The sequence below is a fragment of the Leptopilina boulardi genome, unplaced genomic scaffold, assembly GCF_019393585.1.
Source record: "Leptopilina boulardi isolate dan_hultmark-lab unplaced genomic scaffold, ZJU_Lbou_2.1 LbouV2_210, whole genome shotgun sequence".
NCBI classification, from domain to species: domain Eukaryota; kingdom Metazoa; phylum Arthropoda; class Insecta; order Hymenoptera; family Figitidae; genus Leptopilina; species Leptopilina boulardi.
This window is the reverse complement of record NW_026137764.1, coordinates 1,288,737-1,316,238: the sequence shown is the minus strand read 5'-3', so window position 1 is coordinate 1,316,238 and position 27,502 is coordinate 1,288,737. Positions and strand designations below refer to the sequence as shown.

Here is a 27,502-nt window from a genome sequence, read left to right as displayed (position 1 = left end):
TCGCTTAAAATTTTTTAAAAAATTTCAAGATTACAAAAATCAAGTAAGTTTTTTTTTCGTTTGTATAAATGTACATGTGTTTATTGAAATTTTTTTTTGGAAAAAAAAACTTTTTCATATTTTTTCTTATTTTTTTTAAACTTAAAAATTAGTAAAATAATACAAATTCAATTGACTCTGTGAAAAAAATATACCGTTTGATAAATATATTTATGTTTAAGCAAGTCCTTTTTATAGACGGAGTGAAAAAATAGACATACTCTTTTTTATGTAAAAAGTTTAAAGTGTAAATTCTTATCGAAATGTATTATTAAAATAAAATGAAATTATTTAAGTTTACAAAAAAAGCGAGGTTAGGTTCGTGTATATTTGCCACTCGAGAACGTAAAGAGATCGTATAAAATTTTTAACATCAAAGATTGTAAATTGTACAATCAAATTTCTATAATCATCTGATAGTAAATACTACAATCTATATCGCTGTCTGTATATTTAGCACTAAATATGGTTGCCCTTAACATCATTATGTTACCCAGTAGCATAAATTTCTCTCCGTGTTGATAAATTATTATTTAGAGTTTTTTATTTCATTATTTATTGTCATTATAAATTATTAATTGCACAAAAAACATTGTAATTTTAAAGAAATGTATAAGATTTTGCAGTTACTTGTTCCTTCAAAACACGGACCTCCTTTTTCGAGGCCTCGTCGCATAGAAAACTTAGGTAACTACAGTGCTCTGATAGCACTCTGTAGTTACCTAAGTTTTCCATGCGACGAGGGCTCGAGAAATGAGGTCCGTGTTTTGAGAAACTTAGGCACTGGTGCAGTTACCTAAGTTCTTCAAATCACGACCTACAAAATACGTCACAACACCCAAAGACACCCAAGTTTTTATAGCAGTTACCTAAGTTTCTCAAATTATCACTCATCAATTTTTGCAGTTACCGGTATTTTCAATTATTTATGCAAAAATTATTATTAATAATATTAACAATTTTAAAAAATAATTTGCATTAACAGGTGTATCTTTTTTCCACGATTCCAACGATATAAAAAACTCATTTTTCGATTTTTTTGCAGTTACCTAAGTTTTTAGAAAACACGGCACTCTCTAAATCTGAATCAGCGAAATCCCACTGATTCTCAGTGAATAGTCACTGATTGAAATAGCTATAAGTATACCACTGGGAATCAGTGGAATTTCACTGTTTCAATCAGCGAGGAATTATTTCACTGATTTAAACAGTGAAAGTTCGCTGATCTAATTAGTAGTTTTTCACTGATTTTTCAGTGAATTAAATATTTCTTAGTTTTTTCTGTGTCAAAAGATAAAATATTAGTTTAATGAAAAATATTATATTTATTGAAACACGTACATCAATTAGGAAAACTGAACATTATTTAGTAATTATTCGTAAATTAATATTAGGAAAACGTAAGTTTAAAACGTAGAATAAAAACACAAAAATATAAAAAATGAAACATCCATTGAAAATAAATAGAAAACACATTAATCGAAGTTTCAATGACTTGTTTGATAAACTATAAAACTAATTTGACGATTCTTCGTTGATAACGTTGCACACATTGATGTGCATCGATGTAACTACACTGCGAGTTCCCGTGTGAAGATCATAAACATAATTTTCAATGAAATTATAGAAAATTTCAAATTTTAGAAGGTTTGTGTAAAAAGATTTAACTAAAATCTTTTTACACAAACCTTCTAAAATTTGAAATATTTCCTCTGGAATATTATTGTCCCTTAACTTGGTGTACAATTCTAAGGGCAATGTAGATATATTCGATAAATCCATCTTATTGAAACTATTGCTGATTCCGAGTAAAAGTGTAATCTACAAAATACAAAGCAGAAGTAATTAAAGGGAAAATCAATTGTCGGTATAGTTAAAATTATGCGCAAAAATAGTGATAAATATTAATATCGCATGAAAAATATAAGTGAGGTTATGTTTCGTGTCAAACGAAAACGAATTAGTTTTCAAATGATAATTTGAACAATTTATGAATTTTATATAATCGAAACCATCTATAAAACAAAGAAAATTTAATTAATTAATTATAATCATTACGTATTTTGTTAAATTTATTATAAAATAGTTAAAAATAACACTGTATAAACCAAAGTAATCTTTGATCAAATTTTGATATAAATTCAACTACTGTATATGAACTTATGATCCAGAAGGTAAATAATAGTGTATAATATGTACTTACTAAGTATTTAAACAATTTTTTCACTTAAAAAACGCAAATGTTGATATAACTTTTAACCTAACTTGCCCAGATTTCTCTTGCACCAAATGACGCTCTGAAATTTACTGCGTCGGCGCAGAAGCAACTTCAGTAAAGTCACTGTTTCGTCAGTGATAGTCGCTGATTCTCAGTGAAAATCTTTGTCACTGAGAAAATCAGCGAAATTTTCACTGATTCAGATTTAGAGAGCAGTATTCTCTTTCTTCCCTGTACCCTTAGCTTAGAGCCTTCTGCTCTGTAAATGAAACAGGAGTTCACTGAATCACCGAGCGGCCATAAATAAAATATAATATTATTTCGTTAGTTATTTCTCTATTTGAGACGTAACAAAAGCATGCATTTCGCATAAGTTTGTTTCACTCGCATTCATGGACTGTGACTACCATGGTACTTTTCATACTCTGTATATATAAGAAGATTTGATATTCATATTTATTGACATATATATTATCAATTGGAGACATATTTTGTTAACCTAAGTTAATAAAAATTCTTGACTTGTACGCGTAAGAATATATTTATATTTAGTTTCGAAAAATAAAAATTTTCTTTTTCTTTATTCGTTTATAGAGAAATTTTTCAAAATTTATATATATGTAATAAATTTGATATTCAATTTGTAAGACATTCTCAATTGACGACATATTTTATTAACTTAAGTAAAGAAAAATTCTTGACTTATACGTAAGAATATTTTTTATATTTCGTTTCGAAAAATAAAAATTTTCATTTTCTTTATTCATTTATAGAGAAATTTTTCTTCTTACAAAATTTATATGTAGTTGATTTCATATTCAATTTTGTAGACATATATATATATTTTCAATTGGTGCGACATATCCTGTTAACTATATACAATATACTCATAAATGAACCTTTTCACATGTAATTTATGACTATATATAATATAAAATAACAGAATATTTTTACATTTGAAGTATTACAAAATAGGACAATTAATTTTTTTAAAGATCAATGCCAAAGCAAGCTATAATTTCTTAAATATGCCCTAAGATATTCATAAATTTGGAATTACGTTTTTCAGTGGCAGAAATTTTATAATTATTTTAAGATAACCTAAAAGTGAATTTAATTAGCTATAGTTATTTTTAACTGAAAGATTAGAAGAAATATTACTATTTAAATCAAGACTGACTATTTACTATATCAAAGTAGTTATTTTAAACTAATTCAAATTTAGAGAGAGCGATTTAATATAATAATTGTTCTTATACTGACAGTTAATATGAGTCAAAAGATTTGAACGTTTAAATGAACGAAATTTTTTTTTGCAACTTTTTTAAGTACTAATTTTATTACAAAATATTGTTATAAATATATAAAAAGAAGTTATGAATTTAATATTTGTTTAATTTACTGTTTAATTTAACATTGACATTATAATTTTTAATAATTTATATAGATTGAAAAAAATATTTTGTTTATTTGAACGTTCAGAACTTTTGGCTTATGTTGATACAAAAAGGGTGACTCCGTTATATAATTATTATGACAGTTATAATTTGACTATGATAAAATAAAAAAAAATAATTAAAATCATTCACCTGAGAATATCAGTCATATTTCATTGATTGCCAGTGGAATTTCACTGATTTTAATTTAGAGTTTGTACAATCTATATGTGGTATTTTTGGAAAACTGTCAGAATCTCAATGAAATTTGACTGTTTGTGGCCGGGAGGAGGAGAGCTTGGCAATCAATTAGCATGGATGGAATAGCAGGTGGTTAGGGAAAATGGGAACGGTGAAGCTTTGATACCGAGAGAACTCCATTTATTGGGGGTAATCCAACTGGAATGGAATGTTTACGTTACTGTCACAGATTTACTCCTGCAAGCATGAATGAGTGCATATTTGTTCTATAATATATATCTCGTCACAGAATTCAATTTAATTCTTGCTTTTATTCATCTGTCTCGAGACAGAAACATCTTTTAATTTCTCAAATAAGGAAAAAAGTACACGTAAATATATCTACCTATATTACAAAAAGATATCGCCGCCAACGCCGCCGCCGCCGCTGTTCCAAGACTCTGGATATAGCCGCAAGTCAAGAAAAGGGGGGTAGGAGAGAAGGGAGGGGGGGACATGCGGCTATATTTAGAGTCTTGAAACGATCTTAACCTTTAAATTTAGGTTGGGGGAAGGGGAAAAGGAGGGAAAGAGAGGAGGGGGGATGGAGGTTGGCGCGCGAACCCGCTGCCGCCGCTGTTCCAAGACTCTGAATATAGCCGCAAGTCAAGAGAAGGGGGGTAGAAGAAAAGGGAGGGGGCTTACGGCTACATTTAGAGTCTTAAAACGATCTTAACCTTTAAATTTGGGGTGGGGAGGGGAAGAGAGGAGGGGGGATGGGGGTTGGGCGTAGCCCCCTAGTATATATATATATATATATATATAGCCGTAAGCCCCCCCCTCCCTTTTCTTCTACCCCCCTTCTCTTGACTTGCGGCTATATTCAGAGTCTTGGAACAGCGGCGGCGTTGGCGGCGATATCTTTTTGTAATATAGGTAGATGTATATCACTCTTTTCAATTTCAAGGCAGTAACATTACTCTTTTTGTTGTCAAATTCCAAGCAAATTCTAAATTTTATGAAAAACAAAGTTTTCAATATAATAAAAATTTCCAATTTTATACTTTTTAAATAAAATATTTTATATCATACATACAATTATATGTCTGACTAAAAATTAATTTTACTATTAATTCTAAAACACGTTTTAGTTTAATTTCAATACACAGAAAAAACCTGGTCTCAATATGAGTAGCGTAAGCAACAAAAATGAGCCAGGTTGGTTGCACCACTTTCTATGTCGTTTAGCATTGACTTATTTTGAGTTGCAACAAAAATGAGATTAAGTTTTTTCTATGTAGAAATGCCCAGTTATAACGGACTATTTACTACTGCCAGTAAAATTGTAAGAGTTTTAAGTGTCCCCATACTCTATAAATGTCTCATTAAAAATTTTTAAGTGTCAAAAAATATACTGAAAAAAATCGTTTTAAAACAAAAAACTAAAAAAATGTGTTTTAGGGTCTCGCAGACCCCACGGTGTGCTCCGAGGGTTATTTAAATGTTCAGAACATCAGACACATCAAATTCTACATAAGAAATACATTTAAATGATATTTAAAAAATTAAATTTGACTTAAAGAATGTTATATGTATATCTATAATAGAATTCTTCTAAATAAAAATTCAAACTAATTTAATTTATGGGAAATATTCATGCGCCACACTACTGACACTAGATTTTTAAGTTTTAACAGTTCTGTCTGACTAAAAATTACTTTTATCACTGATAGGTACTATACTATATGGATTCAAACACAATTTTACATAACTATAAAATTCACTTTTATTTCTGATCTAAAGCATCAAGTATTTCAACAATATGTCTGACTAAAAACTTACTCTCACTACTGAGAAAAAATGAAAATAAATACAAGACCATTACTGCCGTGCAAAACTGAAATACCGTAACTTGTTTTTATATTTAGGTTATATTGTCCATTACGTTTCTTGTTTTAAAAAAAATATAAAGATTAAGATTATGAAAAATTTTATCCATGTAATAATGATTTCTATCAAATTCAATCACACTAATTTAAAAATATCAAATTAATACCAAAAATATCAAATTGATATAAAAATTTGTATCAATTTGATACTTTTAAATTAGTGTGAAATCAAATATTCCATAATTTTAATCACTATGTTTTTTTAAAAGAAGAAACATAATATGGACAACATATAACCTAAGTAAAAAAACATGTTACAATATTTTAGTTTTGTATGGCAGATTAGTTCAATGAATGAATTTCAAGAGGTACTAATTGAGATTAGCATTCATGATTTTTTTTTAAATTTAGCAAACCGCTTACGAGATATGAATTTTTCAAAATTTCAGAATTTTAATGATTTCTTATTTTTACATGCTTATAAATTCCTTAAAAATACATCAATTTTAAAAGTTTTTTTCAAAATGTGTATTTTTAAACGTAGATATATCAATTATCCAATTTTTAAGTTTTTATTTGTTTATTAGGTCAATTAGCACTAAAAGAAATAAAAGTTTAAAAAAATCATAGATGCAAATGCAAAATGGTGTCTGATTTGGCGTGGAGTACATCATATATATATATATATATATATGACAATAAAAAAAATAAAATTTCATTTAGTCCCGTATAAATCAGTTGATTAAATATAAGAAGAAGAAAAAGGAAATGGAGAAGCAAAAGAAAAAAAAGAATAAGAAAAAGTAGGTTTGACTCAACAAAGTAGATTTTTCTTGGTAAAGAGGAAAAATCGTTCAGAAGTAGATAAGAAAAAAGGTACAAAGGGCTTTTCAGTGCGGAGGCTCTATTGGAAAGGATTTAGATCCACCATCTCCTATCTTAGATCTCGTTGAGATAGACTCATATATATTTACGGATGACGACAGTTTTTTTAAAAAGCCTCTCATCGATCCCATAAACTTAGCTTGCATCATAGAAACAATATATATTTCACTTGAAATACTATATGAGTGGCCGCATAGTACTTTCATATATAACTCATACACAATTTTGACAAGTTATAGAAACAGAATTCAGGGGTTTCTTGCCTTTTGCCATAGAATTTTTTTTTTTTTTTTTTTTTTGGACACCCTTATATAAATGCACTCACACGAAAAGTAATCCGTATCACATCTTTTCGCATCTCTCTCTCTCTCTCTATATATATATATATATATATATATATATATATATGAACGGTAAAGCTTCTCTTACAGTTTTTTTTCTCCGTTTTCTTTTTTCATCATACTAGGTGATTGAGCACCTCTATCACGGCGTTCCATTTTCTCATCGACGTGGAAAGCATGCTTCAAGGAGAAGAAAATCACCACACCTTACACATGTACGTCCTAAATTCAACATCTATTCAAGTTTTACACTCTGAATATTAATATTTTTCTATAAAAACCAACCACTTTGAGAAAAGAACATTTTTTCTTACTTGATAAATTATTGATCCCACTGTGCCATTTTTGGAAAAAAAAATTATTTAAAATAAGCAATTTTCGTTATTGAGAATAGATCAAATAAATTTATTAATTAATACCAGTTGAACAAATATTTTTGTTAATTTATAACCATATTGTATACTTTTGTTTAAATGAATCAATTTAAATGTATATTATGTTTTTTATTGATATACCCTAAATAAACGAAAATTACTATAAAGCCCCTATAAGGCCGTTTTCACCGTGTGGATAAATTTAACCACTTGAGCGTCATGGCGTTCCAACTGGCGTCGTGCGTGGCAGTGACAGAAGCGTCAAAAATGCATAAATGGCGTTCCTACTTGAATTCAATTTGTAAAGTCTGTAGACATAATTAACTAACTATAACTTACTTTTTATATTTTTTGAGATTAAGCAAGACGTATGTGACACGAAAAAATTATTTTTTTAAACATTCAAACAGTTTTTTCGAAATTTAAAGTCGACAATTTTTGGTACTTTTTTGCGAATGGCGTCACAGAAAACTAAAAGGTATTAAAATAAGCTGCAACGCTTCTTATTTTAATCAAATTTTTCTTATTTTAATCCATTTTGGTATTAAAATAAGTAAAAATGGATTAAAATAAGAAGCGTTGCAGCTTATTTTAATACCTTTTAATTTTCTGTGGTTCTAACATTTACTCAATAAAATTATATTTCTGCTTCCAAAAACTGTGCAAAACACCCAAATCCTGTTACTCGGGGATTTTCGGGATCGCTGAACATGAATTTGATGCCAAATTGACAATTTGACAGTTGACAGCTGTCAATTCAACTGTCAACTTCTATAAAAAACAATTATTTTTTATGAAAATAACTATATAAGGGTTTTCGGGGTCGCTGATTACAAATATGAGATCAAATTGGCAATTTGACAGTTGACAGCTGTCAATTAAACTGTCAACTTCTATAAAAGACAATTATTTTTTATGAAAATAACTGTATAAGGGTTTTTGGGGTCACTGATTACGAATATGAGATCAAATTGACAATTCGACAGTTGACAGCTGTCAATTCAACTGTCAACTTCTATAAAAGACAATTATTTATTATGAAAATAACTGTATAAAGGTTTTTGGGGTCGCTGATTACGAATATCAGATCAAATTGACAATTTGACAGTTGACAGTTAAATTGACAGCTGTCAATTATCAAATTTTCAATTTGACCACATATTCGTATTCAGCGACCTCGAAAACCCTTATACTATTATTTTCATTAAAATTAATCACTTTTTATAAATTTGACAGTTGATTTGACAGCTGTCGAATTGTCAATTTGATCTCATATTCGTAATCAGCGACCCCAGAAACCTTTATACAGTTATTTTCATAAAAAATAATTCTCTTTTATAGAAGTTGACAGTTGAATTGACAGCTGTCAACTGTCAAATTGTCAATTTGATCTCATATTTGTAATCAGTGACCCCAAAAACCCTAATACAGTTATTTTCATAAAAAATAATTGTCTTTTATAGAAGTTGACAGTTTAATTGACAGCTGTCAACTGTCAAATTGTCAATTTGATCTCATATTCGAAATCAGCGACCCCGAAAACCCTTATATAGTTATTTTCATAAAAAATAATTGTTTTTTGCTTCCTCGTGGAGGAAGCTATGTAGTTCTTTCGTTTATAAAATTTTTAAAAATGGTGAAAACGAATTTTCCTCTATATAGAAACATGTTATATGAGATCCTGATCAATTGTCCGGATGTATGTATGTGTGTGTGTATGTGTGTGTGTGTGTGTGTGTGTGTATGTGTGTGTGGATAGTTTTTGTGAACACGATATCTTTAACAGGTTTTAATGGATTTGGGTAAAATTTGGTAGGCTTATTTAACACATTAATCTCTCAAAAATGACGAGAGGATTTTTAAAAATACCCAAAAAAAAAAATTTTATCGTCTTTTTTCCAAAATTTTTTTTTTAATTGAAAAAATTTTTAAATCGAAAAATTTAAGGTAATATATAATATAATCGTCTTCTTTATGTCAAGATGAATCGATTGATATATATAAAGTATAGATTTGATTGAAAATTAAAGAATTAATGAAAGTTAAAAAATCAAAAATTCTCATTTTAGCTAAAAAATGATGTGTTTGATTAAATTCAAGTTTATATATGAAATAATTTTATTCCTTGGATTGAAACAAATCAATTAGTATATAGAAAGTATACATTTGAATAAAATTAAAAAAATTAATGAAATTTAAGAAATAAAAAATTTACGTCTTAGCTAAAAAATTGTGTTTTTATTTAAATTCAAGTTTAAACATAAAATAATTGTATTCCTTGCATTGAAACGAATCGACTGGTATGTATAAAGTATACATTTGCGTTAAATTAAAACAATTAATGAAAGTTAAAAAATAAAAAATTTACATTTTAACAAAGAAATTTTGTGTTTATTTAAATTCATGTTCAAATATAAAATAATTGTATTCCTTGCATTAAAACGAATTTAAACAAACATAATTTTTTATGTATATTAATTTCAGTGTTAATGCTTCCTCCATGAGGAAGCAAATTTTTTGCATCATATAATGAGGAAGCAAAATGTTCATGAAATGAACATAAAGGACACCCTACTTGTTTATAGAAGTTGACAGTCGAATTGACAGCTGTCAACTGTCAAATTGTCAATTTGGCATCAAATTCATGTTCAGCGATCCCGAAAATCCCCGAGTAACAAGATTTGGGTGTTTTGCACAGTTTTTGGAAGCAGAAATATAATTTTATTGAGTAAATGTTAGAACGCCATTCGCAAAAAAGTACCAAAAATTGTCGACTTTAAATTTCGAAAAAACTGTTTGAATGTTTAAAAAAATAATTTTTTCGTGTCACATACGTCTTGCTTAATCTCAAAAAATATAAAAAGTAAGTTATAGTTAGTTAATTATGTCTACAGACTTTACAAATTGAATTCAAGTAGGAACGCCATTTATGCATTTTTGACGCTTCTGTCACTGCCACGCACGACGCCAGTTGGAACGCCATGACGCTCAAGTGGTTAATCCTCCGAGAGGTTAAAGGCAGTAGATATATTCTGCGTCTACGCAGAAGCTGTATACAACTGTATACGTATATAGTTACTATGACTAAAGTTAGTTACTATGGCTACAGTTACTATGTCATAAGTTACTGTGGTAGCAGTTACTATGGCAATAGTTACTATGGCTAAAGTTACTTACTATGGCAAAAGTTACTATGGCACAAGTTACTATGGGAAAAGTTAGTTACTATGGCAAAAATTCCTATGACCAAAGTTAGTTACTATGGCAATAGTTACTATGGCTAAAGTTACTTACTATGACAAAAGTTACTATGGCATAAATTCCTATGACCAAAGTTAGTTACTATGGCAATAGTTACTATGGCTAAAGTTACTTACTATGGCACAAGTTACTATGGCAAAAGTTAGTTAGTATACGTATATTCTGCGCAGACGCAGAATATATATTCTACTGCCTTTAACCTCTCGGAGGATTAAATTTATTCATACGGTGAAAATTGCCTATATATTGAAAAAACTGCAATGATTATATAGAAATACAATTACTTTAATTTGAAATTATTTTTTGGACAGATGAGAAATGCAAATAAAGGAAAAGAATAACTTTTTAATTCAGTTAAAATTAAAGACTGTTGTCTTAAAGCAGCTGTGAGAAAATTTTTCTTTTCATATTTAATTATTTTTAAATCAATTTAATTATTATTTAGTTAATTTAAATACAATCGACATTTTAATAGATAATTTAATACATGGTATCAATCAAAAATATCTAATCTAACATGGAAAAACTTATTTTTTATTAATGTTCTTTTGTTTGTAAAAAAGAAGAAATTATTTTCCAATAAAAAAAACTTTCATGGAATAGAATATTTACTTTGGAAAAAAATATGCAAAGAATGAAAATAAGAAGATATGACTTTTTTTATCACATATTGAATTTTTAATTATAGATTTCTATTAAATCGTGTTTTTAAAATCTGTCGTTTTTTAAATTGTAAAAATCACATTGATTTTATAAATTTATATTCAATACCTTCTGATTTGCATTTAACCGTAAATAAACCAAGGAGAGATAAATCGGCCAAGGCTCGATTTACATGTTCAGATGCGAGAAAATATAGGTACAAGGAGACGTAGATGCCATCTATCAATCAACTAAATAACTTTTACAAATAAGTCATGATTGCTTATTCTTTTTTTATTACAATTTTATATACTATTGGCTCTAATATAACGAAGCAATCAAACTTATATTTTATTGCTTGATTTGAATTTTTCAGTTTTAAAATGAATTGAATGCAAGTTATTAAATAAATCATAAATTTTATAAAACATAATAACACTAAAAAGTAAAATTTGGATTTAAATATTCAATTACTATTATCAAATAAATATTATTTGCGTCAAATATAATTATTGTTTTAGGCAATTAAATTATATTTATATCAACTACAGAAATTTTCAATCCAAATATAATTTTTTTGATTCAAATAAAAGTTAATTAGTTCCACTAAATATTTATTTATTAACAGTTCTGTAACCGAAATAACGACGTCAAATAATTATATTAATATTATTTTCATCAACAATTAATTTTAATAAATATTGATTTTAGTTCCAATATAACTATAATATTGGTTCGTTATGAATAATTAAAGTTTGTTCTAAATCAACCAAAATCAATAAAATAATAATCTAATATTATAATAATACAGTAATAGAGAATCAAAAATTATTTTATAATTAATTTAAAATCTTGAATTCTTTACACTGAAAAAAAAAATTTATTTCATTCAAATAATCGTTTACTTGACAAATATAAAATAATATTTATTTTTATCAAATAATTATTATTTGAGTCAAAAATGGTATTTGTATCAAATGCAGAAATTATTAGTTTAAATATAATTTATTTAATTCAAATAAAAATTATTTGGTTCAAGTAAATATTTATTTGATAATAGTTTTCCTTAAAAAATATTTTTTTTAAATTTTTTAATTAATAAAAATTACAAGAAATATTTTTCATGCAAAAAATTATAGAATTTTTCATTCTAAAAAATTACTATTTGCTATGAAATTAGTTATTTTTAACTAATTTAAATTTAGAGAGCACGCAATGTATAATAACGTTTCTATTTCTCTTTATCGAGTATGAGAGATTTAAGTAGTAAAGTGCGTTTATCGTCAGCCGACAAGGAGAAGCAGCGTAAGATATTCAAGAATTAGAACAGTTACGTTTCATATAAACTCACAGTCATAACAATACACACGAATTTTTACTTTATTTTAGTAGACAATTTTCTGAATAGATTTGTTTTCTACTTTCTAAGTAGATTTATTTTAAATCACGCATAACCCTAAAACGTATATTATGTAATTTTAAGTATTGACTTACTAAATAAAAATGCCTAATTAAATCTGCTTAAAATAAATTAATTGATAAAATGAATTAATCTGCTCGTGAAATGATCAAATTATATCATTTAAATAAGTTTTATTTAAACTATATTAATAATATTTTTTGTTTTTAAACGACCATCATAAACGTTGTAAACTTCACCGATGTAACACAACAATTATACGAACAAATAAACAAGTGATTATTACATTAAATCATTAAATGAAAACAGACCTGTTGAATCCAGACATTTTTCAAACAATAATTACCAATTATGCATCATGAAATCCGTTCAATCAACTGTCTCTATTAACATTTCCTTTTGTTACACTATATATTACGTATAATTCAATTAAATTTTACTAAATATCTTTAGATTTTTAGTCTTTCAGAGAATGTTTTTGTCACATTTTTCAAAATTTAATTTTTGACACGTATTTATCGACCGCAATTTTCTCGTAAAATACTGAATTTATTGATCTGATATTTTATTGGAGAAGTTGAAAATATATGATTAAAAACATCTGTTATATGTGATATGAGCCAAAAATGTTGAACGTTCAAATGAACGAAATTTTTTTTGCAACTTCTTTAAGTACGAATTTTATTACAAAATATTGTTTTAAATATCTAAAAAGAAGTTATTTAATTTAATAATTGTTTAATTTACTGTTTTATTTTACATTGACATTATAATTTTTAATAATATTTATAGATTGAAAAAAATATTTTATTCATTTAAACGTTCAGAACTTTTGGCTCATGTTATGTGAAAAATTTGCAATATTTGTTGAATTAATTATTATTATTAATAAAATATTTGAAAATCATTAGAAAATCCTAACATTAACGTCACGACAATTTACTCGCTAAATCTGAATTAGTTAAAAATAACTAATTAATTTTTTGGTAAATTCTAGATTGACTTATTGCTTCCGCAATTAGTAAAAAAAAAGTTACTAATTTTAGTGGAAAAATTAATCTAAAAAAATAGTCAAAACTAATTGAATTAGAAATTAGTAACCTGAAATTTTAGTTATTTTGACATAACCTAAAAGTAAATTTAACTAGTAATTTTAAACTAATATTAATTAGTAGAATCAGTGAATAATTTTTTTTTTATTAATTATTTTTAATTAATTCAATTTTAGAGAGTACAAGTATTTTATAATAATTAATTCAACAAATATTGCAATTTTCGCTCATAACAGTCAATATTTACGAAGCTGAAGTACACAACGTTTATGATAAATGATTTTTAAAGAAATAATTTTTTAAAATGGAAAATTCTATTATTTTTTGCCTAAAAAATATTTTTTTTTTATAATTTGTTCATTAATGAAAACTAAACAAGAAATATTTTTTAGGCAAAAAATTATAGAATTTTTCATTTTAAAAAATTAATTTCTTTGAAAATCGTTTATCATAAACGTTGCGTACTTTAGCTTCGTCAATATTTTTTAAACTTCTGCAATAAAACTTCAACTCAATCCATTCAGAGAAAAGTGATGGACAAATTAATATATTGTGACGATCACGTGACCCTACAATCATATATAATGTAAAGTTACTTTATTGAATAATTTTCCACTTTATGCTAATATTTTAGAACTATAAATAGAAACTATATTCTATAAATAACACGAAACAAAATTTTTTTAATTGAATATATTTTTAAAACTATGAGACAAAAGTTTTGAACATTCAAATGAACGAAATTTTTTTTGCAATTTCTTTAACTACTAATTTTATTAAAAAATATTTGTTTAAATTATCTAAAAAGAAGTTATTTAATTTATTGTTTTATTTTACATTGTCATTATAATTTTTAATAATTTATAGATTGAAAAAAATATTTCGTTCATTTGAAAGTTAAGAACTTTTGGCTCATTTAAAAGTAAAAAAAAAAAATTGATATAAAATTTTGAATGAGAAAAACAAAAGCTCTATACTGACCTCATAATCTCATTTTGGTGCTCTTCCTCTTGCTTTTGCCGCATGATGACATCCTCAATGATGCGCCTTTCCTCGGGATTGAGATAAGATAAATCTGGAAGGTCCGCCATCACTGTCTCGGCCTTGATAGCCGAGTAAGTTGATAACCGGATGCTTCCGGTTGTCCGCCGTGTAAAAGACCGGCACACCACAATTGCCAACGATGACCACGTCGATGATGATGATTAATCACTGTCGCGTCTACGTTTCCAAAACTACAAAAACAAGAAGAACAAGAAGAACAAGAAGAAGAAGAAGAAGAAGAAGAACAACAACAACAATAACAATTACGATTTCTTCTGTTATAAATTGTTCCTGCTTTATCTCGATGATGAACTCGTGCTAACTCCACTAGTGCAACGTCTAACACTACAACATTTTGTCCCGGGCGAGTCATCCGCCACCAAGTAAACGCACACCGCGACAGGGTTGCTTATTTGAATGCGCCAATGAACTATTGATGAGGTTAGGTCGTGTCAATGACAACGACGATGTTTTATTCGCACGAAATATTGAAATAACGCGCGATGATATATTTCTTCTTGAACGTTTAATAATACGTTTTTTTAAAAAATTGTCACCAATTATGATGATTTTAATCACCACGCATGGCACTATCGTTTGACAATGCGCTTCAATTTTCTTCTTTGTCAAACTTTGATTAATAAAATTCACATTTAAATAATAACCCGCAATTGTCGAACCGATACGCGACACTTTTTTCGTGACCTCACAATTTTCGTGAGAGGCTCTCTTCGTTGTTTGACCACCACTCGCCACATCCATATAACAAGTCATGATCACAGGGTGTAGTGATGTTTTCGCATTCTCTCTTCTTTTTATCGTCTAACAGCGGGTTCTTCAAATTATTCCCTTGTTTCTTTTTTTCTCTATTTTCTCCTTCCACTTCTATTTTTTATTTCTTTATTTATGATAATTATTTCTTAATTTGCTTGCCTAACTACCTTTTTATACATCCACAATTATAATAACTATATATATTTATCATTGGTGAGTAGGCAAAAGAGCAGTGTGTCCACCCCCTTTTGGGATCTTCTCATTTCTCATTTGGAGCTCTATCGAAAATTGACTCATATTATTATTATTATTATTATTTTATTTTTTTTGTTTGTTTTTCTGTGTTTTTAGAAAAAGAAAAAAATTATCGAAAAAATTTATTATATTTCATATATGTACATATATATGAAGAAATGGAGAAAGAACATTGGTTTTTGCAATTATTTTGAGACTTTCTATAAGGCAATAGGTCATTCGATTTTTTTATAAGCACAGAAATTGGACTAACCTTTGATTGCACGACTGAATCTTGCGGGTTAACTTCTTCTTGTTAAAAAAAGAATTGTTCACTTATTATCCGTAAAAGGGGATTTTTTTCTTTTATATATGAGCCAACAAAAAAAAGTAGGTATGATTCCCCTTTTTTTTGTGGTATAATCGTGCGCGGAAAAAGTCAAGGGTCAAGACTTTCTTAACCTTCTGATGATGATGATGTCGTCATTTGGTTAATAGTATATTATAGTGTATTTTCTCTCTTTTTTTTATCCTTGACGAAACACAGAGGCAGAGTATGTATATATATATATATATATATCTAGATGTTCAACTCCACACCCATTGTTGCGAATTCTTTTTTTCCTATCTCATACAATTCTTTATAACACTAACTCGTGGAATCACTTAAAATGCACAGTTTTTCTTATTTTTGTTTCTTTTTTTTTTTTTGTTGAAAAATTTTTTTAACGAGTTCTTATCGTTTTTTATCCTTATATCACTACGTTAACCCCGTAACTGCACTGTTTTCACCATTCCATTCACTCGCATACCAAATCGCTCTGTCCCTCTTTTGCTTCCCCCAATTTCGATACAGAGAGAGCTTCCCCGATATACTCGTCTTACTTCCCCTTCTCTTTTCGGATTTCTCTCTCTCTCTTTCTTTCTATCTTGCTCTTTTTGTCGACTTGGAGGGAGGCAGAGATGGAAAAAAACAATTTTATATGTACTAAGGGAAAATTTTACATTAATGGATTCAACAAATATTTGAGAATAAAAAAATGATTTTTATAATAATTTTTAGCCAGTGAATTATAATCGTTCACATGACCACCGACACCGGGAGGCCTTTACCGGGGCCACCATGTTACTTGTGTGCGGCTGAGGTTGCGCAAACGGACACACCAAGTCCACCCAGATATGCACTGACACTCCAACTCTTAGCGGGTTGCTGTGGGGAAGGAGGGGGGGGGGGTCGTGAAAACAGGGACGGTTTCAGGGCGTTTCACTTATAACCCGCGAAGTAACAATTTCTTTAAGACACATCATCATTACTTATTAAATTATTTTGACCAAAAAAAAAAAGGGCAAAGATAATTTTTTTTTTTTTATAATTAATTTAGACTCATAAAATTAATGAAAACAAAATAAGACAAAAATTAGATTTGATTATGATTTACACGTTTTATTTCTGAAATAAAAGCAATGTGCATGGGAAATCTTTATCAAAAAGAATATAGGAGACGCTTGGATAGAAATTTTAATATTGCATCTATGAATTTTTTTTTTTTTTTTTTTTTAATTATTTTTAACTTCTACAATTGAAATTATTTAATGAGTATATTATATAAGATTTTCGCAAGCTAAAATTTCTTGAGGAACAAAAAAAAATTAAGTTTGTTGGTCGTTCATTCATGCAGGCTTAATAAATAATGGGATGCGGTGTAAATTGGAGCCAATAGGGACAGCAGGATACGTTTACGTCATGGGAAAACTCGTATTGATCCACCCCCTCTCACCCCTTCCACAACATTGATATCAGGACATTGACAAGCACGTGAAAACTATACAATGCGCAAACTCTGATAATACGCCAGAGAACATAGATGAATAGGATAGAAAATTTTATAGCTTAAATTTTACGCGACTTTTTTGATGGTTAGATTTTTTTTGTTTTGTTTTATTTTTAATCCCTTAACAATGTTATGCTGTTAATGCAAATTATAATTTTAAAAAGAGTGCAATTCAAATTTCTGCTGAAAATTTGAGTTTTTCAGGAGTTGAAAAAATTTCAAATTCGCATGGAATAAACAAGTTTTTACGTAGATTACGTGAATACCGCGAGTTACGTACAATTATGCAAAAAAAAGAGCGCGTTTTTTTTAAATATTAAAAATTAATGTATTTTATATAATATTAGAATACTTTTTCTCATATGAGATGAGAATTGTTAAAATTTTAATATATGTACGAATTACAAAAAGAAAACTGATAATAAATTGTAATAAAATTTTTATTATTTCTTTTCTAAATTAATTAATTTAACATTACATTTATTTATATTCTTTACAATGTTTTCTATTTTTACACATACTAATTTATATACAAATTCTTAAAAAAAAAAAAAAAATTTGGTAGTAAATATTATAAGTTTATTGCGTGACTGATCGTGACTTATAAAAAAAGATTAATTAACTTGTTCATATTGATTTAGTTTTTTTTAATCTATTTGCTTCCTCGTAGAAAAATATTTACATTGAATATTTCAGGAAATTATCATTAAATTCTAAATAAATAATTAGAATTTTAATAAATGTGTCTACAATTTTAATGTTTAATATAGGTCCTAAATATATAGAATTATTATTAGTTCAATGAAAATTATCTTTTGGTGTGGAAAAAAGATAATTTTTTATAAAGAAAAAAAAATTAATATTTTCTAATCCCTTTTTCATGAAATGTGGCCTCGGTCAACGATCAATCCTCAAAATTTCCAATTTTTATTTTAGCGATTCTCACAGAAAAAAGTATGATGAAAAATACATACTCAAACAGAAATATAATAAAACTAGAAATTTAAAATATTAAATGACTCATTAGTCATTGATTATTATTTTAACTTTCTATGTTTACTTCAATTTAAAAAATTCGTTTTAAAGGAAACAAATAGTTTTTTTTCAACATTAGTGATTTTTTTAAAATTATAACTGAATCATTTGAAATATTAAATTACGCTTAAATGTAATTTGTGTTAGACTTTTCAATTACAAAAATGCAATAATTAATTTTGTTATACTGACTATCATGAAAATGGATCAAAGTTTTCAATCTTCAATTTTCCACTTTAAAAAAAATTCATTTTAATAATATACATATTCAATTAAATATTAGTCATTCTGATACAGCGCAGATAATCGATTGACAGAATATTGATTTTTCAATTTAAACGCTTAGCTAATTTAATCGATTATTTTTTATAAGAGTACATATTTCAGAAAATTTTTACAATCAAATTTGTTCATTAAATTCTATAAAAAAAATATTAATAAACTGCACTGTACAAATACTGTAAACAACTTTACTTCTATAAAAAAATAAACATTAATATATTTACAGAAAAAAAAGTAAACATTAAATTTATTACTCATCTGCATGAAAGTCATCTATATTCATTATTAGAAAAAATTTATTTGTTTTTGAGAATGATCTTAAACTCGTAATAATTCACTATTAATATTGAGTGAATAGATTTTAAACGTAAAACTTTTGCATCTAAAAATTTTATTTTAGATATGTTCTTTGTTCAAACGATTGTATTTTTTAAGTTTCTTAATTGTTAATTCAATATTAGAGAAATATATACAAATAAATTCACCTCGAATGTTTTAAAAATGGAGATTTGATGAAAATAAAATAATAAATTTATTAGTAAATATCCTTCAAATAATAAGAAAATGTTATTCTTTGATTAATTGGAATTCTCATAACAAAAAAAAAACTAATTGTATTATTGCTAAACTTATTCAATAATAAAAATTAATTTGTTATTATTATATTAAAACTTATAAAGATTTTGTCATTAAGTTAAAAATAAATTGAATTAAAATGTTGTAAAAAATTATAATAAATAATTCTATTATGTATACCATAGATTATTATATGACTTTGTGTTCAAATATTGAAAACTTTACAAAAACAAAAATGATTTAACAATTAAATATTTATATATACATATTATCAATATACATTTTTTCAAATATTCAATTCGAAATTCCTATGATAATAAAAAAATCATTCTGTACTCACTTTACAATTTATATCAAAAGGATCAGTCTAAAGTTTGGAATATGGCATGTCATATATATGCAATATGGCACTTTATATAAATTTAAAACATTTCTGTTTATCATGTGGTATTCTCGTTTTAAAGAGAATGGAATCTGCTCGATATTGAGTATTTAACAGTGGCATGTATCCAAAGACCTAAAAGAATTATAATATTACATTAAAATATTATAAAAAAATAAAAAAGACAAAAATTAATTTTGAAATACATTACCTGAGAAAAGAAATTGATACACTTGTGTCTCTCTTGAAAATGCGTATCATCTTCTGATAGGGAAACTGGACATCCTGGACATCGAAAAGTCCATCGTGAAGTGACCTAATCTCCAAAAATTGTTTGAGTTAATTTTTAAACACGTTACTTATACAAATATTTTTTAAATGATTATTTAAATTAATTTAATTAAAATTTCAACCTTAACGGGTGGTTTCCTTGTGATATGTGATATTAAAAAGTTCATTGCAATATCTTCGCAATTCATATATTCGTCAACTTTGTCTCTTATTGCTTGTGGCAACCAATGAGTATATAAATATGTATAATGTTTATGGATAAATGCAGCTCCTGTCAAAACCATTGACAATTCACAGGAATAATTGGAATTATAATTCCATGCATTGTTGTAATTTTGATCCCATGCATGAAAACGTCCAGGAAAACCTACCACACGATCACGATGTTCTCTCCAAACTCTGATGGAAAAAAAAATTTTTTCGTCATGCGAAATTAAAAAAATTTTTTTAAATCTATTTAAAGATTTAATTGAAACATATACTTAAATAAATTTACTTGAAACATTAATTTTCAAATTAATTAGAACATTAAATTTAAATAAATTGCAATGTAAAGCAGTTTTAGAAATAAGGCAAACACTGACCTGAAGGCAAACATTATTTCGTCATGTCTCAAATGAGCATCATCATCAATAGACAAAACAGCTTCTGTTTCAATTGCATCAAATGGTAAAAATCGATTATTTAAACTATTTCTCGGAACTTTTATAACCTGCGAAAAAACAATTTTAATTAATTAACAATTACAATTTTATTCAATTAAAAATCGCGCTTAGAAATGATAAATAAAATATAAGCATACGAAAAATATTATTTCATAATAAAATTAATAATATTAATTTTTTAAAATAATCATTTTCATAACGAAATTTGAGAAAGTTTGAGAATCTATAAGAAAACTGAAGTGGAAATTTTTATCTCAAAATTACTTTAAAATTAAAAAATATAATTTACAGAATATTTAATTTTTTAACTAAAAATTCGTGAAAAATATTTCTTACATGAATTGGCACTCCAATATTAGGCCATCGAAGATCCTCCATTGGTGGTTTCGGACTATTCCAGACTACAAGTACCTTATTTAAATAAGGTAAACCGTAAAGTCGAGCGAGAGAACTAATTAAAACCTGTTCTCTCTCATAAGTTAACATTACTATCGTAAATTGTTCTCTCGGATGATTTCCTCCAAGAGACTCGCAAAATTCTTTACCTGCTCCTCCAGCTCCTTTACCAATTGGTCTAAATCCCACTTCAGATCCTACAATTATTAAATAATTAAAACACTAAAATATTAAATTATTGAAATAATTAAAAAATAATTTTGTTGTACCTATTTATTTTGATAAAATAGTTAATTTTTTCAATAATAATTAATTATTGTCATTGGGAAATATTTTTTTTTTTTTTAAGAAATGCTTTCACATTTATTTAAAAATTTTCATAGTTAAATTTCTTTAAAAGTACTGAAATTTCTGAAAATATTACTTACACTTAAAAAAAATATAATTTAGAAACTACTTCCTCTTTGAGAAAGCAATAATAATAATCTTCATTCTTCCAAAAGACACTTTTCTCAAAAATACTTTAAATTTCTTTAAAAGAAATTCTATTTAGCTTTCTTTCACATTGATGAAGTATCTTCAAAATCACTCAATTTTTCGGATTAAAAAAACACACATTTTTGTTCAACCGGGGAGATTTTTTTTAAAAAACACTCGTATTCTTTTATTATTAAAAAAAAATAAATTCAAAAATTTCAAAAAGCACTTAATTGAAATCTTTAAACTGATTGATAATTTAGGGGTTGATAGCAAAAGTGGAATAAAAGCCTTGCAAGCAAAAACCCTCTTTTAACCCTTTGAGGACAAGTGTTGCTTTCAGGCAACATGAACATTTTTTTGTTACCTTAAGCATAAGTTCCTTGATTTTTAAAACTCTGGTTTTGAGGCAAAAACCCTTAATTAGTTTCGATGAAAAACTTGTTTAAAAATCAAAAATCGTGATTTTTTTAAAAATAATTTGGTCCTCAAAGGGTTAACATTATTATTTAAATAAATATTCTAAACTTAAAATTACTACAAAAAAGTATTAATGTCTTTACTAAATAGATTAATTAATCAAAATATTCTAACCCATTTTTGTTCGCAATATTTTTATCCCACTTTTGCTATCAGCTCATCAATTTTTCTTTAGTTTTTCTTGACAAAATTGTTGACATCACGCTAAATAAAACTTTTCATTCACACAAAAAAGAAAACTAATTATAAAAGCAGTATAATTATTTTGCTTCATAAACGCAAAGAATCGTAAAAATGTCAAAAACATTTCTACAAAAAATAGAAAAACAAAAAATACTATATTAACGCGAAAATCATAGTATGTTGCAAAGTGATAATTATAAAATAAATATTAAAAGATGTAACAAATAAGAATTTGATTTTTGAAATTAAAAATCAGATGAGTTTAAAAAGTATAAAAGAAACTTGAATTCAAGATATAAATTTTAATTTACCTAAAAATTTTGCATCACTCGGCAAAACGGTGTCGAACGGAAGCTGAGGATATAGATAAAATGGATCCATCCAGTCATTCCACATTTCATATCCTTGAGTGAGCATGATTGTGTAATTTCTCTTGAAAGAAGGTGATGAATAAGGAGGTTCTAAAGGACCGAGACTCTCTTCAGCTTCTGTTTCCGATATTATGGAATCAGATTTTAAAGGCTGCAATGCAGAATAGTGAAATTTCAATTTTTTTCAAAAAATTCAAGAATTTAAAATTAAAATTTTTGAAACATCTCAAAAAATTATTAATTAAAAAAATATCTAATATTAGATATTCATTATTTATATTAATGAAGTTTAATTATTTTAATCATTAATATTACTTAATATAATACTATTGAAATATTCAATTCAAAATAAATTATTTATTTTTTTATGTTATTAAAAATAAACGTTTAAGATTATAAGCTGAAATTACACAAAACTATTATTATAAAGAATTTTTTAAAAAATAACTTTATTTTGCTTCAGATAAATAAAGTTCAGTATAATCACAGGTTATTTACCTTTCTTTTATCACTTTAGTAGGTATAAATTGTTTATTTATTTCACCTATTATAAACATTCCTTTTTAAAATTATTTACACTTCGATTAATTGAACTTCCAACTTTAAAAATTATCTAACATTTAAAATTTTAAATATTTGCTTTTTATTTTATTACAAAATATTGTTTTAAAAATCTAAAAAGAAGTTATTTAATTTAATAATTATTAAATTTACTGCTTTATTTTACATTGATATCATAATTTTTAATAATTTATAGATTGAAAAAATATTTTGTTCATTTGAACGTTCAAAACTTTTGGTTCATGAATATAAAATTTAGAAATTAATTTGTAAATTTTTTGACTTTTAAAACTATAGTCTCTAAGAACTTTGAGCACAATTTTTGGTTTTTTAAAATTGATATTTGAAAAATTTATTAATGAAAAATGAATAAAAAGTTTTTAAACTTTTTGAGGTTTAAAACATTCATTGTCGTATTTAATTAAAATTATAAATATTCTGGCATAATTTTTTATTCTTTCATCTATAAAAAATAATCATTACACTATATGAGTGCAGAAAAAGTGTTAAAAGAAATTCTTGGTGAAATTTTATTTCTTTCAAAAAAATTTGTTTGTTAAAAAATAGAACACAAATCTAGCCTGATGTTAATAGACTTTAAATTATATATTTATTTATCGTAATAGTAAAAAACTCAATTTTTGAATTTCAACAAGAAATTTTTCAAAAATTAAAATTAAAAAAAAACAAAATTACCATGTTAATTCATCTTAAAAATCTTGTAGTTAGAAATCAACAATTGACATATTAATAGCTACAATTTTTCAACAATAAATAAGTGGACAATAAAAAAGTTTATTCTTTTTTTATTATTAGTATTTAAGATAAAATCAAAAAATTAAATTTTCTTAACATTTCAATTATTTTTATTATCTTAGTGGAAATTTTAATTGTTTTAAATATAGTTTTTTTTAACAATTTTAAATTCAGGTAAGTAAATTGTTTTCTGTTTAGCAACTTCGTAAAAAATAAGTAATATTATTAAAAAAAGGGGTTAATTTTTGCAAAATTAATTTCTTGTTAAGAAAATTTTGTAAAAATCTGCGATAACTGTTAAATAAATTAATTAAAAATTTTATTTTAACACATACCACAAAACTTTCGTTGAACACACTTGGACTGGCAGTTTGGGGAGCGGGTAAAGGAGGAATTCCAAGTCGATCCCTAACAGAGGCAACGATAGTATCAACGGCACCCTGAGCCGTTCCTAAATATCGTTCCCATATGAGTCTTCCATGTCTACGCATATCCAATAGATCGATATCTGGTATTGCGCGTAATAAGAAATGCATTTCTGTCACTCTAGCTTTTGGTAAAATAATAGCTGCTCTCCGCCAAGATATCACCTCCTTGTAACTAAGAAAAATTTGATCTCCACCTAAAATAACAGGTATAGCTCCAGATCTTAATGCTTCATAAAGTCTCGCTTGTATCGATGAGGTAGTAACCAATGTTGCATTACTAGGTGCCAATATTAGTGCAAACGTTGATTCTTTCAAAATTGCTCTTCTCGATGAATCCGTACCGCACAATGACCAATCCAAAGCTTCCACCATTTTTCCATCGCCCGACGCTGGTATACATTCAAATTGAATGAAAAATCTATCCAAAGTCGTTCCCATACTCATGTCTTTTAAATGTTGAATAATAAAATTATCTAAATTATTCTCATCAATTGCAAGTTTTTCTAAATCAACTTCGGCATCATCCATTTGACGAGTTGTTGTCATTTTTAATGATCTCATCTCGCCTTGAAACGACAATAAATAACGTCGTCGCGCTGGTAGCATTTGTGCGCATTCCTGCCAAACATCACCACCAGGTGGTCCCAATATAGGTGGAACAATTAAATCGAAATTATCGCGAAATTGATTTCTATAAAAAGTCGATTGCACAATAATTGCTCGACCAGTTTCAATACCCTTGAAAATATCGCCAGCTTCAACGGATAAATCTCGACGGGCGAGATTCAATAAAATATGATTTCTTCCATCTCCTCCCCAATAAGGTAAAGCGTGAAGTTTTTTCACATCAATGGGATGATTTCTAATTTTTTGATTTGTTTTTTGTACAGATAGAGCTTCGCCAACAAGAACTATATAGATACAAGCTTCAACAGGATTAGTTGTTAAATGAGGATTATAACCTAGAAAGTAAAGTAAATTGAAAGTAAAAATAGAAATAAATTGTTATCGCAAGTTTTAATAATTTGATAAACATACCAAACGTTTGTTTAATTGTCGTCTTGAGAAATCCATCCACATCCCATCGAGAATTAACAACGGAAAATTGATCTGGATCATAGAGATATATGGGAAATCCACTTGTCAATGCACATCGACTGTGATCGAAACAGTTATACATTTTACAGCCTCTTGGATCTGTACTTGCAATATTAACAGGAATTTCATTGATTAAAATTCTTTTCGGTAATGCCAATTCGGGTGTATTTCTTTCGACAGCTTCACGTTGTGCCGCCTGTGCTTGAACAACACTAATTTTCAATCGATCAAGATCCATCTGCTGATGAAGCATTTCCTGTTTTAATTCATCAATTCTTTGTGTAAATCCACTGACTTCCGTTTGTAGCCTTTGACGTTTCGCTTCCAAATCTCGTAGTTCATTGCTAACAGACGCTTTGATTCGTAACATTTCCTCAATTCTTGCTTTTAAATCCATTGCTTTCATCGATGTGAAATCTTCAAAAGCCTCCAATTTCGAGCGAGTACGATGAATATTTAAATTTGACGAACCTGATTCGACCTATGAATAAATTAACGAAAATTAAAATTAAATAAATATTTCTGTTCTTTATTTTTAAAAAATATCTTACCTTTGATAAATAATAATGAGCAAATAATGGAACGATAAATAGAATAATCGAGACTAATATTAAAATTTTTGTCAATTTAATGTGCGTTATCCAATGACAAAAATCTCGACTACCTGGATGGTAGTGAGGAATATTATCGTAGCCACTTCCTGTCATTGTGATGAATTTTTTCTTACTTTTCATTAAACATTTTTTTTTTTATTGATAATTAACGATTTTTCCGAACAGCATCTTGTTAGTAAATAAAAATCTAAAATTTCGGAAAATACTTTTACAATCGTCAATAATCAGAATAGATTTTTTTAAAATTTAAACACTTACCATCATTTAGAGAGTTTCAAAAATTTTTCCGTCACCAAGAAATACAAAATTCTAGAAATATTAACTGACTCATCTCGAATAATATACATATATATACAATTTCACATTGAAATTGCAAAGCACTGCAGATTACACAGCTGATTGAGCACAGCTATATTATAGAATAAAATGTAAAGCAAAAATTCATTTCGCTATATAAATTATTTTATTTTTGTCATATATACTTTGAAAAATTACTTCATAATGACAAACGACAGAAACGACAATTTATCCGATTCTTAACACTGAATCTCTTTTTCTTTTTTTTTTAAAATGATTGTTCATTTTTTATGCAAAATTGCATATTTAGCATTATGATGCAAAAACTCTCTGAACATTATAAAATGAATATTCAACAAATATTTGAATATTAATTTTTTTTATTAATAAACACTCTATATTCATTATTTATAATAATAACAGACATATATTTTATATAAAAACATGGAGAAACAACTTTTCTGTTTTCTTTTCACTTTTTAAGGTTAATTTAAATGTCTAATAAACTATAGGAACAAGTAACAACTTGACCGACCGAATTTATCGACATAAGATAATAAAGTAACAGCTTGCGCCATCTGACGTCGCTGATAAAATTTAAAAATTCAAAATTATTAAATTTGCAGAAAATTTTATATATGAAATATATATAATTAAGTAAACAGTAAAAAAACGTATTATTACTAATTAATATTAAATTATTAATAATAATAATAATAATAATTTGTTACTAGTAGAAAAAAAAAAATTTAATTATTGCATAAATGCAAATTTGTCACAAAAAATTTAAACTAATATTTCAAAGAATATTATTTTTTTTAAATTATATGAGATTGTTAATAAATATAAATAGAAAAAACTGAGAAAGTAGATGATTTAAATGTTTTTTTTTTAATTTTTAACTTTTTTTTGCATTTAAAGTTGTCAATATGAAGTCTTGTAACCAATTAAAAATAATTTTTATAATATCAAACGCTGTATTTATATTA

The 27,502-nt window shown here is 26.6% G+C and overlaps 2 protein-coding genes across 12 annotated transcripts in view; both read right to left on the bottom strand.

The window, feature by feature from the left end:
* LOC127278648 (regulating synaptic membrane exocytosis protein 2) overlaps positions 1-17,136 on the bottom strand; it is a 133,437-nt gene extending 116,301 nt beyond the window's left edge. For 4 of the 11 annotated variants that reach the window (XR_007842526.1, XR_007842519.1, XR_007842523.1 and 1 more), the window contains exon 1: positions 14,719-17,134. Coding sequence is in view for 1 of the 11 variants with exons in the window: in XM_051300448.1 (XP_051156405.1) it covers positions 14,719-14,828 (110 nt within the window). In the remaining 10 variants the exon portion in view is untranslated. Of the gene's footprint in view, positions 1-14,718 lie in introns of all 11 variants that reach the window. The other 7 variants (XR_007842527.1, XR_007842522.1, XR_007842521.1 and 4 more) reach the window with 4 other exon arrangements.
* A 2,518-nt stretch (positions 17,137-19,654) lies between these two features.
* LOC127278652 (exostosin-3) lies at positions 19,655-27,002 on the bottom strand. The gene is made up of 10 exons (XM_051300454.1): positions 26,475-27,002; positions 26,154-26,403; positions 25,543-26,083; positions 24,412-25,466; positions 22,700-22,910; positions 21,189-21,445; positions 20,772-20,899; positions 20,310-20,586; positions 20,108-20,212; positions 19,655-20,031 (listed from the first exon to the last, which is right to left on the bottom strand). The coding sequence occupies exons 2-10, from the start codon at positions 26,334-26,336 to the stop codon at positions 19,927-19,929; spliced, it is 2,862 nt and encodes a 953-aa protein (XP_051156411.1). The 5' UTR covers positions 26,337-26,403; positions 26,475-27,002; the 3' UTR covers positions 19,655-19,926.
* Between the last annotated feature and the right edge of the window lie 500 nt (positions 27,003-27,502).

Coding starts and splice junctions, on each gene's coding strand:
- LOC127278652 (XM_051300454.1), bottom strand. CDS start 26,336: ATGAAAAGTAAGAAAAAATTCATCACAATGACAGGAAGTGGCTACGAT. Junction 25,467..25,542: donor GACAATTAAACAAACGTTTG/GTATGTTTATCA, acceptor TTTACTTTCTAG/GTTATAATCCTCATTTAACA. Junction 22,911..24,411: donor TGTTCAACGAAAGTTTTGTG/GTATGTGTTAAA, acceptor TCTGCATTGCAG/CCTTTAAAATCTGATTCCAT.